This window comes from Terrapene carolina, unplaced genomic scaffold (genome assembly GCF_002925995.2).
Source record: "Terrapene carolina triunguis isolate 2854851 unplaced genomic scaffold, T_m_triunguis-2.0 Scaffold88, whole genome shotgun sequence".
NCBI classification, from domain to species: Eukaryota; Metazoa; Chordata; order Testudines; family Emydidae; genus Terrapene; species Terrapene triunguis.
This window is the reverse complement of record NW_020664439.1, coordinates 44,862,607-44,875,084: the sequence shown is the minus strand read 5'-3', so window position 1 is coordinate 44,875,084 and position 12,478 is coordinate 44,862,607. Positions and strand designations below refer to the sequence as shown.

General features: G+C 48.0%; 1 protein-coding gene across 3 annotated transcripts in view; it reads left to right on the top strand.

Annotated features, from left to right (window-relative positions):
• Positions 1–12,478, top strand: part of DIS3L2 (DIS3 like 3'-5' exoribonuclease 2) — a 256,668-nt gene that overhangs the window by 223,787 nt on the left and 20,403 nt on the right. For all 3 annotated transcript variants that reach the window (XM_026650106.1, XM_026650109.1, XM_026650108.1), the window contains one exon: positions 11,683–11,866. In XM_026650106.1, the coding sequence (XP_026505891.1) occupies positions 11,683–11,866 (184 nt within the window). The remainder of the gene's footprint in view (positions 1–11,682; positions 11,867–12,478) is intronic.

Here is a 12,478-nt window from a genome sequence, read left to right as displayed (position 1 = left end):
CCACAGGATATTCCTGCTATGAAATGTCAGAAGGCTATTTCTGTCTTGATGTCTTAAGATCAGCTGTTTACCTAATGGACTTACATTTGCATTGTGCAGGTGTCGTGTCAATATTAATGTGTTCTCTGAATTGTTAATATTCCTTCACTTCAATGTTACATTAATGAAGGCTGCAGGGGATGTGAAAAAGACCTGACTAATTAATTACATGGGCAGAAAGCATCTTTAACTTTCCATTGTGCTGCTCTTTGCTTCTGCCTTAATGGGTCTTGGCATTTCTGGTAGGCAGCCATGTAACACATGCTGTTGTGTGGAGCAGGCTTTGACTTTACTTTCCTATTATTTTTTAGCCATAAATCACTTGCATAATTTCAAGGCTAAGGAAAAGCTTCCTAAATTAAGCAGACAATATGGCCTCCTAGCAGACTGTGCCGGCCTGGTGTGTGGGGTGGGAGACTCTCACATCAAGAACAAGGCTAACGGTCTATGTTTCTTCAGGAATCCCTTCCATTTTCCTCTTAGGCTAGGCTTCAGATTAGACCGTTATCGTATGTCTGTAACAATAGTTTGTCATGTGTTGGATTTAATTTTAATTCGGTTATTGTCACATTCAATAGAGAACTCCCTAGAGCAATCCTACCCGAGTGAGACTCTGCAGTCTACAGTGGAATAAAACACCCCGGCTGGCCCGTGACAGCTTGGGCTGCAGGGCTATAATATTGCAGTGTAGATATCTGGGTTTGGGCTGGAGCCCAGGCTCTGGGACCCTCCCCCTCGCAGGGTCCCAGAGCCCAGGCTCCAGCCCAAACCTAGACGTCTGCGCTGCAGTTTTACAGCCCTGCAGCCGGAGCCCTGTGAGCCCGAGTCAACTGACATGGGTCAGGCGTGGGTAGACATGCCCTGAGTGATGGTTCCTAGTAGTGATACCGTGTAGTTGAGTACAGCATTGTGTTCTGCAGGCCAGCTGTCATCCCTTCACTGAGGGTCTTATGGAAAGAAAGCAGGTCCTTGGCTTTTCTTTGCAGAACTCCCTCTGAAGAGATGGAACTTCCTTGAAACACTGGACTGTTACGAGGGCAAAATAGCGCTGATACAAATCTGTAAGGACAACGTCAGGATGCCAAACAAAATAGCCAAGGTGTGCTGTAGAGCACATTGCAATCGCTACCCAAAACAATCTGAAGCCATGTATGAAACCACTTGGGAAAAATACGAAGAACATTTTGGCATATGTTTAAAAAAACAAAAATGATCGTACCTTTAAAAATGCTGGCATGTCTCTGCTGAGACACCGAGAGGGCCTAGCCCCTCTGTGTCTCAGCAGAGACATGCCAGCATTTTTAAAGGTACGATCATTTGCAATACTGGATAACAATAACACTGAATGCCTGCAGCTGCCCCAAGCCAATGCACCCTCTGTAGGATGTGGTGTGGTGAGCAGAGAGAGAATATAGGCTGCATGCTGCAAGATAGGCACAATGACATTGGGTTAATGGCACATTTAGTGTTCCGTTTCACACTTCGGAGACTATGGAAAAGGAATGAGGGAAAGTTGTCCTTGTTCTTTGTACTGACAGGGAGTTCTCCCGATGGTGTTTCAGCTGTTCAGCTGCATGGCTAAAATACCGGACACTGGAAGAAGATAGCAGAAGCTTTTGGGAGAAAACTCAAGTGAGCACTCAAAGAGTGTATTTCCAAACGCGCACCCACCCCCCCACACACACACACCTCTGCACAGAGTACTGACAAATTCGTGTTTCCATATCAGATTACAGAAGTGTTCACCAAGAACATTTATTTCAGCGTGGTGGCTTAATGCATGGGTTCTTCGCTAGGCCTCAAGCCGTGGATCGCTACACTGCAGGAGCGCCCACGCTTTGCCCAACTGAGCATCACATCACTGTCTTGCTAACAGTCTCATGGTTGTAGTGAATTTCCACAAGGATGGCGCAGATTTCACTCACGCTAACCTTTAATAAAGAGGCCCAGCCTGCGGAGGCTAAGCCCGCGGAGGCTAAGCCCGCTCTGCAGTACAGGTACTCTCTGGTTTTGATCAGATTACTTTCTGCTTGGATCAAGGTGGCGCACGTGAGGATGAGACCAATCATTTCAGCTCCTTGTTAAATAGGAGGGTAATCCTGGGTCTGGTAGAACTGTGTCCCAAACCCTGGGTCTGGTAGAACTGTGTCCCATGAGCTGCGTGCTGACATTCCTGCTGCAAAGCCCAGAGGGGCTGTCATGCCACCCCAGTTCTTTGTTAGCTGTCGTACTCTTCGATATTCTAATATCCTACCTAAAGACCCTCCCCCAAATGCAGCCAGCCCCATGATACAACGGGCAGGGGTGCCAATAACAGCCAAGAAACATAGGCAAATGATTAAGGTTTTTCAGCGTTCTGAATCCTTGTGTGCAACCCAAGTACATTAGGCTTTAAGCAATTAATTGCTAATCATCTTGACTGCTTCCAATAGCCTGGCTTTAGTACCGAGGACTTAAACAGCTTTCCACTGTACTGCACTTCATTTGGTTAAAGTGGGAAAATGGTATAGTGGCATTTCCAGCCTAAAGGGGTGAGAGTGGCCAGTAAATGACATTCAAATTGAGAAAAATCTTCCATGCATCCATGTTCTAGGCAGCTGTTGCTGGGACACTGCTCTAGCTAATAAACAGGGCATTCTGCCCGAGCAAGGGAGTTCGTTAGAGAGAGGAGCCATTCTGGCTTTGTCAGATCTGAATCGGAAAGGGCCTTGGAGCTGCTATTCTCATCAAGTTTCCATGTTAACAGTTTTAACCAAGAGCTAATTGAGCAATCTCAGAAAGTGGAGTAATTCCATTATTCGGCTCTGTTTTGTTCAACCCTATTGCTGGCTATGAAAATAACACAAATTACTTTCATCAAGCCAGGCACCGCCAGCATTACTCTTTTTCTTTAAAGAAAAAAAAAGTCTGTTTTGGCTTTTGGCAATGCTCTTTGGCAAAGACAGCCCCACACCAACACTGCAAGTTCTATATAAGGCTCATCTATAACTTTAAAATCCAATTTTTAAATAGTAGGGGATTTAATTTTCATAACTGTTCAACCAGGAATGAAATTCTGGCCGGTGTATGTAAAGGTGCACCTGGCGGTTGGATGGGAAAAGCATTCTCTGTTAAGACACAGTACACCCTTGTTGCAGGAGGCTGGACTGAAAAAGACTTAAGCCATTGCAAGCTTTTTAGCCGCTACCAGCCAAAGAGCATGATTCTGTCATTGGCGGTGCTCTGAAGAGACTTGGGGTTAGCTAATGTTGCTTTTTTAGTGAAACCTCCTAAGTTCCCTCACTTCATGAAAGAACAGTAATCAAAAGCAAACTTACTTGGATTTAAAAAAAAAAAAAAAAAAAATCCTCCTGTATCTAGGCCGCTAGAGTAGACTGTTGGTCTTAACTCTCTAAAGAAATCGTACCAGATGAGCTGCAGTGAAGTTCTGCTCAGTAGAGTCCTGCACTTTTCAGACCATGAATTCTGCCACTCCTTGATCTTCAGTCGCTAGAAGTGATTGCTGCTGCTGCTTCTTTCTATATGAAGTCAAGTCCATGTATAATATTGTGACATTCTTTTGTGGAAAATAACATCCTATAAAGGTAACTTCCTATTGGCAGGCTACAAAGTAATACTAGTACAACAGAGCTTTGTGGTCAGGGTTCCTCAGAGCAGCTTCAGACCATCACTTGTTAATAGATCGCTCTTCAATAAGACTACCAGGGGACTAGGGATGTCAGCAATTCACGTGCTAGAGTGCCATCAGGCCCTTTCAGGCAGGTTAAAAAGCATGGCTCCTCCCGTGAAGCTTACCACTTAGATCTCTGCGTATCCTCTAGCAGGCAAGAACTGAGGTGATCTAATGCTGGAGTGGCTGTTGGGGAGGGAGCACAGAAGCTCTCACTAGTGTGTATGGTGGCGATTGAGGTTTAATGTCCAAGCCCTGGGTAGTTCTGTCCAAGAAGAAAGGCAGAGTTAATTGTCAAGACAGAGAATTCCCTTGTGACTTAGCGCTGAGTTTTCATATTATTGCAAGGTTTATATTGAAATCCAAATCTGGCCCCATATTAGTCCTTCTGTCCCACCCTACCATTCAGCCATGTTTGGATCCAGTTATAAAACTGGGATGCGTGACGCAGAAACATAAGTGCAGGTTGGAAACGTGGAGCGGGGGGGGGACAGCTGGACGGGGAAGCGTGGAAAGAGGCTTGTTGGTTACGGCATTAAGAAACAAGACAGCAGGTCACTCTGCAGGGTAGACTGAAGCTTGGGAAGGAATTTAAGCAGCAAACGGCTCTTTCCTGTCAGAAGTGGAAGGGTGGGGCTGGAGTTGAGGCTGGGTTTGAGACGGAATGGAAACCAGTCGATGGGATTTGTAACGGGGGCCACCAGCTACAAGATGAAGTGAAGCTGGTAACCTCGGCAAGAATTACCTGGTCATATTGGGCTCTGTTCTGAGATGTGTCAGTATACTACTTGTGTCTAATGTTGTGAGCAGGGTTTTTCATCCTGCTGAAAAAAGAATGAAACTGGGAGGATGCTTTGAGGACGATTAGAATACCCAACTGACCAGGTAAAGCCTTAGCGACTGGCCATGACTCTTAGACCAGCCCAAGGTCTCAAATGAAGTGAGACCCCAGCGGACTCGGTTCAGTTCAATGAGACTTTATTGGTATGACAAGCTAGACAAGTGTTGCCAAAGTGTAAAGAAGAGACTGACCCCTCAGGTCTGTCAGAGGTAAGGAAGATCCATCCTGATAGGGCTACACACCCTGTAGGGTTTGGCCCCTTGTGTCCATATATCAGCAGTGTGGATATACTAACTTTAGGAATATACCTATTTGGTCACCTCTTCTCTAAGAAGACTGAGATAACAAGACTGAAAGTCAAATAAGCTTCTGTACAGAGGAAGAGGCGTGCTTTAGCTCAATGGTTCTCATCCAGGGGTATGTGTACACCTGGGGATACGCAGATGTCTTCCAGGGGGTACTCAACTCATCTAGAGATTTGCCTAGTTTTAGAAGTGCTACATAAAAAGCGCCAGCAAAGTCATTACAAACTAAAATTTCATACAATGACTCGTTTATACCTCTCTATACTGTATACTGAAATGTAAATACACTATTTATATTCCAGTTGATTTATTTTATAATTATATAGTAAAATCAAGAAAATAGGTAATTTTTCGGTAATAGTGTGCTGTGACATTTTTGTATTTTTATGTCTGATTGTGTAAGCAGTCGTTTTTAAGGGAGGTGAAAGTTGGGGGGGACACAAGACCAATCAGCCTCCTGAAAGGGTACAGTAGTCTGGAAAGGTTGAGAGCCACTGCTTTAGTTTATCCTGTCTCATGACCCTTACTGTGCTGTGCTGGGGCAGCAGGAGTCAGTAACATTTGGCTGCTATTCTGAGAATTGTGTTGCTGTGACCAATCTGTCTGGCTTGTGCCTATACTTCCTACATTGTAAGTGCAGCAACCTTTGATTTATTAATATCCTTCGGGAAGCTAAGCAGGAGGAGTATAGGTTATGAGATCAGAAGATGGTTGGATAGCAGTACTGCCATGGAAACAGCAGCCCAAACCCACACTCTACTTGTCTGAGCTTTACTGTGCTGAGAATTGGGATGCAAATCCAATATTTTATCTCTTTCATGTATGTTAAGGCCAGAAGGAGCCATTATGATCATCTAGGATAACACTTCCCAAAGCTCCTAAGGTCCATGGTCAGAAGTGACATAGGAGCCTTAAGTCCCATTGACTGTGTGGCTTAATCACTTGTTACCCTTAGTCTGACCACTTGCGTAATGCAGGCCATGGAATTTCATGCTGTGACTCCTGCATCCAGCCCATAATTCATGAGCAAACTGAGTTTGCAGGCCAAAGGGCCTGCAGAAGATGCTTCTGCATGTTACCGGACTCTCGGGCTGTCCTCTCTCTTTCAGTGCTGCAGTGCACAGGGTTAGAAAGCTCTTTGTACCGCAGGCGCAGAGAGCAGGTTTGCCGTTATCAGTAAGAACCGGTGGCGAGGACAAGCACCTGCTCTGACCCACCTCCCCGTGCGGGGTGGATATGGAAACCTTGCATGAGTGCACAAAGGGCAAAAGTTCAGAGCATATTGTTTATGGGATTTTGTGCCGCTGGGAGCCAAGGATAGCTGAGCTGCTCCAGAGGAAACTGTACCGATGGTGTTGGAGAGCATTTCACATGGGATTCATTCAGTACAAATTCAAATGGACTAGTCTCTCTGTCTCCATTTTTTTAGCCATGAAATATTTTTCTTTTCGCTCCAGCCTGCCAGATGTACCCAGCCAAACTCCAAGTGAGGCTGTTTTAAGAAAAAAAAAAAAAAAATCCCTCTTGTCGTTTGACCTGCCGACAGTTAGCAGTTTCAGTGCTCTGCTCCCGTTAATGACAGAGCCAGGCTTCGGCGCTGGCCTCCAGACGCTGCCAGCCAAACTTCAGCTCCAGGCTGCCTTATGATCCATTTCTTTTTTCCGAACCACAAAGTAGCATTTGCTGACTTGAAGCCCTGCACTCTCAAAGTTAGCTGGAGTTACAGCCTGCGGTAGCTCCATTTGAAAACAGCTCTTTACAGCTGAGAGGCCTGGGGGGGCTTCCTGGTTTGCAGCCCTACAGCCCTAGAGGCTGAGGATAACGACTGGGGAGGTGGGAAGGCGGCCTGTGCTGACAGCGCCCACAGGCCCTCACCTCTCCAGGTTGGTTTCTGCTTTTAAGCAGCCAGCAATTCTGGGTAACTGCCCATGCTCCTCCCCTTAAAGGTGAACAACACAGATTTCTAAACATCCACACAAAATCTCCCTCCCTTATACGATCCCAAGGAAGAAAACACTTCACTGCCCTTCATGTATGCAGCGAGCCCTATGCATTAACATGTTCGAGACAGATGTGGGTCCTGCAGGCTCTGAGCCCACACCTGATTCCTCTGCCGAAGTGGGTGAGCTCACAAACACGGCAAAAGAGACCTTTCATTTGGAATCGTGACTCGTCCCTCGGTGTCCATCAGGCCCTCTCCGAGCAGGAATTTCTCGTGCTTCACCTTAGCCTAGATGTGACTAGATGGACACGGGCACTGCATGCACATTGTCCTCGGCGACTAAATTCCCGGCAAGTCTGAAGTTTAAAACAGAAACGTCTCTGAGCTAGCCCGAAACACCATCTGAGCGTTAATTCCTCTTTCACGCTTGCAGAACTCCAGTGACTCCGTCTGTTTTGTTGAAGCTGACAAAGACACGCAGGTGTCGCCCTGCTGAAAATAAGGAGAAATGTTGACTCAAAAGGAAAATGGTTGTGAAAGTGACCTGGCAGGTAGGAGGGTTAATTGGACAGACTGGCTCTTCCAACCCTACGGATGTGGTAGCTGAGGGGAATCACTCTCAGGCCCAGCAGTCAAGAACAAAATTCTCGCTCTATTGACGCCAATGGGAGTTTTTCCACATTGACTTCCGTGGGGCTGGAACCTTTACAAGGCATCTTCATGCAGTAGTCAGTGGCGCTGGAACACTTTTAATACTGGGGGTGGTGAAAGCCAGCCCCCTTACCTCTGTTCACGCCCCCTCCCCCCCTGAGCTGGGGCTGGGAGCAGGGCCGTGTCTCCGGGGTGGGGGGACCTGGACAGAGGTGCTGGGGCCAGCAGCCAGGGCCCCACATAAAATTTGGGGGTGCTGCAGCACCCGCCGCACTCCTCGTTCCCATGCCTATGGCAGCAGTACAGGATCTGTACCGACCCTGGCCAATAGAAACCGACCAGACGGGGGGCTAGAAACTGCCGTATGTAATAGGGTATGGTCAAGGCACTTTCTGTAACGTTTTATTCTCACTCTGTTAACTTCAAGAAACAACTCTCTCTCCTTACCAAAGCCGGGTCGCTCCTTTGTGTGAGCGTTCTGGTCTCTTGTAGTGTTGCTCGTGTGCTCTGGCCTGCTCGTGTTGAAGTTCTAGCTCTCAGATCCTAGGATTCCTCGTTCAGAAGAAACAAATATGCTTGTAAAGAACTATGGGAGTTGGCAACCGGATACAACAGAAAAGGGAACTCTTCTGCCAGTCTCCCAGCCTCACTTGAACCTCCGTTTGGGAGGAGGCTGGAAGCATTGGCAGGGCACTGTTCTGTGGAGTCTCTGCTTTAGTTAGTTAGCGTCTCTTCTAAAGCATCTAACTAGGGGCTTTGGGCACAGTGAGTTAATCCACTAGCCTTTCATCTCTGGAAAGCTGGGTTCATATCCCGCCATGTCACAGATGAAAGCAGTTAGGAGGGCTCGGTCCCATTTTAAGTCCTTTCTATCCATATCCCCAAACTACCCAGTTATTTGGCATCTCTCTTTGATACACTCGGGACTAGAGCAGCAGGTCAGGCCTGAGGTGCTATAGAGATGGGCCCCCAGAATGAGGTTTTGCAAATCCAGATTGAAGTGCGTTTGCAGAGAGAGAAGGCAGCATTATCTGACATTTAGTTTACTGAGAAGGCAAATCAAAGGGGACAAGATAGCGGTAAAGAAAATAACGAATGGTATCGAGGCCATCTGTCCGATGCTTCCAGTTACTCTTACTCATGAGAACAAAACCCCCAGTAAAATTAAAAGGCAAAAAAAATTGATGAAACAAAATATTTTTTTAAAAATACGAAGCATAATGAACCGGAGGAATTTGCAGCCCCAAGTTATCAGTGAGGCAAAGAGCTAAGGATTAGACACCCTTGGGAACAATAAAAATACAATCTGCGTTCCCACGAGTTTGGGTAGAGAATTACAGGGGCTGTATTCCCGCGTGCCTCAGGACATAAAGCACTGCTCTCTGCCTGGGAGTAGGAAGAAATTTCCCCCTTGGGCATGTTATTGCCTTGTCCTCTAGGAAAGTTCTACACCTTGTTCTGAAAGACCTGATATTGATCACACTTCAAGATAGGCTCCTGGACGAGAGGGACCATTGGCCTGATGTGTTACAGCAACACCTGTGTCCCAGTGACATCTGCCCATATGCTTGCGTGCCTCTACCTACTCCTATAAATCTCGGACTTTCCTTTGCAATGCACAAAAGAAAAGTAAAGAATCTGGCCTGATACATTTTACTGGCCTTAGCGCTTGCCAGACTGGTTCAGTTAACCTGGTTAAGTGTTGTAATTACCTTTTCCGCCACTAGTCGCAAGAGACGTTTGCTGTAGAAGTGTGGGCACTGATGACCGTACACGTACCAGGCTGCCAGGAATGCGTTTCTGCTTCCCAAATGATTCACTGAAAACTAGGCTTGTAGACTCGAGGTGGTTATTTTATCTTGCACCGAGTTTGTGGCTCTGACAGAAACCAGTGATGTTTTCCTTTCGCTGATGAGCTATTTGAACCCTGCCACCCCTGTTTGGTTTGGTTTACCCTTTAGAAACGCCTGTTTTACACAGCAGATGGAATGCACAACTGGTTACCTGCACAGCGCTGCTTCGCTCCTTAGTCTGACTAACAGCGGCTGGTACCAGCTGCCATAAAGGGACCAATGTTGCCATCTGCTGGTTGAACTGCGCCAAAGCAGCTTTAACCTTATCCAACTTGACCACTTTCCTCTCTGAAATGTATTGTCATGGATATGTATTAAATGAACCCAGCTTCCATTCTGTGATGGCCACCACGTTACCTGCAGCACTTGTCACTCCTGTCAGGGCTTGCGTGTAAATTTTAGAAACTAAAATAAAATGGTAGTTGGCCCAATATTACCATTTGTTCTTTACAGTGCTAGTGATTTATTGGTGACCCTCTCCCAGTCCCTTTCCCCTGTTTACCCCAGTGTCCTTTTCTAACCCGTCTGGTAGGGAAGCTGTCAGCCCTTTGGGAATAGCGTCCCTTAAGCTGTCTGTGTGCGCAGAAATCAGGAGGTTGGCCTATTAGCTCCATGGTCCCTAAGGAGAGTCCACAGCGCTGCTCCTGGTAGGAGTTCTGATCCATTACAGATGAGCATTTTCACTGCTGATGTGGGGATGTCAAAGGTTAACCAGTTAGCATTGGGCTTACTGTTAACTGGACCTTAACTGTTAACCCGGGCAGCCGTGCCGGGTCAGCCAGCTGGAGGGACCCCATCCCCGGCCGCGCCAGCTGGACCTCAGTCCCGGCCAGGCCAGCAGAACCTCAGCCCCGGTGGGACCCCAGACCCTGCCACCTTGCAGCGTCCCACCAGAGGAACCCCAGCCCCTGCCGTGCCAGGTTAACCTCGGTTAACCGGTTTAACGATTTTTTTATTGTTGAACCGGTTAACTTTTTTAACCGCTATTTACATCCCTATGCTGATTACAGCTGTAATTTGCTTATTCCTCCTCTGGGTTTGTCTTTAATTATTTCCTTTTTCTATTGGGTACTGCACAAGTGCAATCGGTTGACCATACAATAAGTCTGGGCATGCGCTATTATTGTAGTATAGCCCAGGAATACAGTGTAGTGCGATGCACATGTTGCTCATTAACCTCAGTAGCACACACAGTAGAACTCCCCAGTGGTCTCCATTGTTGGTTTCTAAGTCACAGAGCACAACAAAGTACTGTGCCTCGTCCTGCAAATCTGCCACAAAGGCACTTGGGCTCCACCGCAAGGGACTTCTCCAAATTGCTCTGCCGTGGCCACTTGGCATGCAGGAGCTGCGCTCCGATGCCAGCATAATTAGTGGCAATATGCATATGCTATGCCGAGAGTGTGATGTTGCTTTTACAGCTCTATTGTCATTTTTGGCAGTTAGCACAACTTGAGAAATCCACCGAATACGTGGAGCAAATGGTGGAAGGCCCAATTAAACACATTTCTCTGTTTGTCCAAGCCCTGTTAAACACCTCTCCTGTGACACAGTCCTGCAGCAAGAAGAGCGTAGCCCATGACCCCGTTAGGAGCATCGTTCGTGTTATGGTTTACGCTTTGTCCTGTGTGCGGCTCGTGAGGTTTTCCTCCAGTGACTGTGTTTTCAGTGGGAGTAAGAGGAGCGTTCAGGCTGGCTTGGGTTGGTCTCCAGGAGCGTCCCCCATAGAGCAGAGCTAACGGGGGAGAAGCCACGGCTAGCCCCAGTGCTGTCTTGGTCGTTCATTCAGCTCTGCACTTAGAAAAGCTGCTTTGCTTTCCCGGCCAGCTGTCTGCGTTTCCAGCTGTGCACTCAGCGTTTGTGTGAGGCGAACACTAAGGCAGATTCGTAGTGTGGAAATTCGCCTGAAACTCTTGTAGCTGTGCTGACCACACATGTCGTTCTCAGGGTGGGAGACTGAAGTATGGGGGGGGGACCGTGTTTCCTCTGGCTCAGGACGACAGTTATCTGTGTTTGTCTTCCGTGCTATCACTCACACCACATTTGCTTTTCTTGTCAAGTGTTTCAGGAGATACAATGACCTGTAGCGGGATTATTTTATTGTAATTTGAGCTGTCCATTTATTGCTGGCTTCTGCTTGTCTGCACCACTGGGATGGCCCACAGGAACCTCAGCTGGAGAGGGAGGATTTGGGGGGGTTTGCTGGTATCTCAGGTCTAATCTTCCTCTTAAGCCACTACTAATAACCGCTCTCCTATGTGTTCACGCTGCACTAGCTCCCAGCATTGAGTACAACCTGGGGTGTGTGTTGATTAAGGTTGACACTTCATGTCCGCAGGGGCTTCCTGCTTTAACCCTCATGATGCCTCTTCTTGCTGCAGGCTGGTGGAAGAATTTATGCTGCTGGCGAACATGGCCGTCGCCCATCAGATCTACCGCTCCTTCCCCCAACAGGCCTTGCTGCGCCGTCACCCCCCGCCCCAGACCAAGATGCTGAACGACCTCATGGAGTTCTGCGACCAGATGGGACTGGAGATAGATTTCAGCAGCGCAGGGGCCCTGCACGTGAGTGGAGACCTCACCGGGGATTTGCGCCAAGGGCGAATGTCTAGATGGTGAAGCTCTCCTGGGGTTACTGATACTTTCTCCGACAGCATTTGTGTAATGGCCTGTGGTTACCTGCTCTCCATTCCCTGGGTGATCTGCCCTGTCTTCTGCACAGGGCTGCAGCTGACACTGCAGAGCTGGCCAAGGGGGTGTCCAGGGGAGTTTGGAGATGAGGAGCACCTTTGTAGGCACACACTGGGCATAAAGAACAGGGTATGCATTGCCACATGAGTCCTCCATCAGAAACCCTCCTGCCCTGTCTTCAGCCAGGTGGCAGGATTCGGGGGGCAGGTCTCTGTGCTCCACTAGAGCCAGCCTCTCAGAAAAGTCTGGTAATACCCTCCTGTCTCAAACCAGGGCGCCCAACAAACACCTCGTGCAGAGAGACGTGATGTTCTTCACAGGGCATAAAAATGAAGCCACCGGCCGCTGCTGGGACAGTCTTGCCTCCCTCCCCCACCCCCAATAGCAGGAGTTTGGGTGTGAGGGGGGCTCAGGGCTGGGGGTTAGGGTGCTTTCCTGGTGGGGAGGCTCTCTGGAAGGACGACAGCAGCTCCCCTCCCTCTGCCC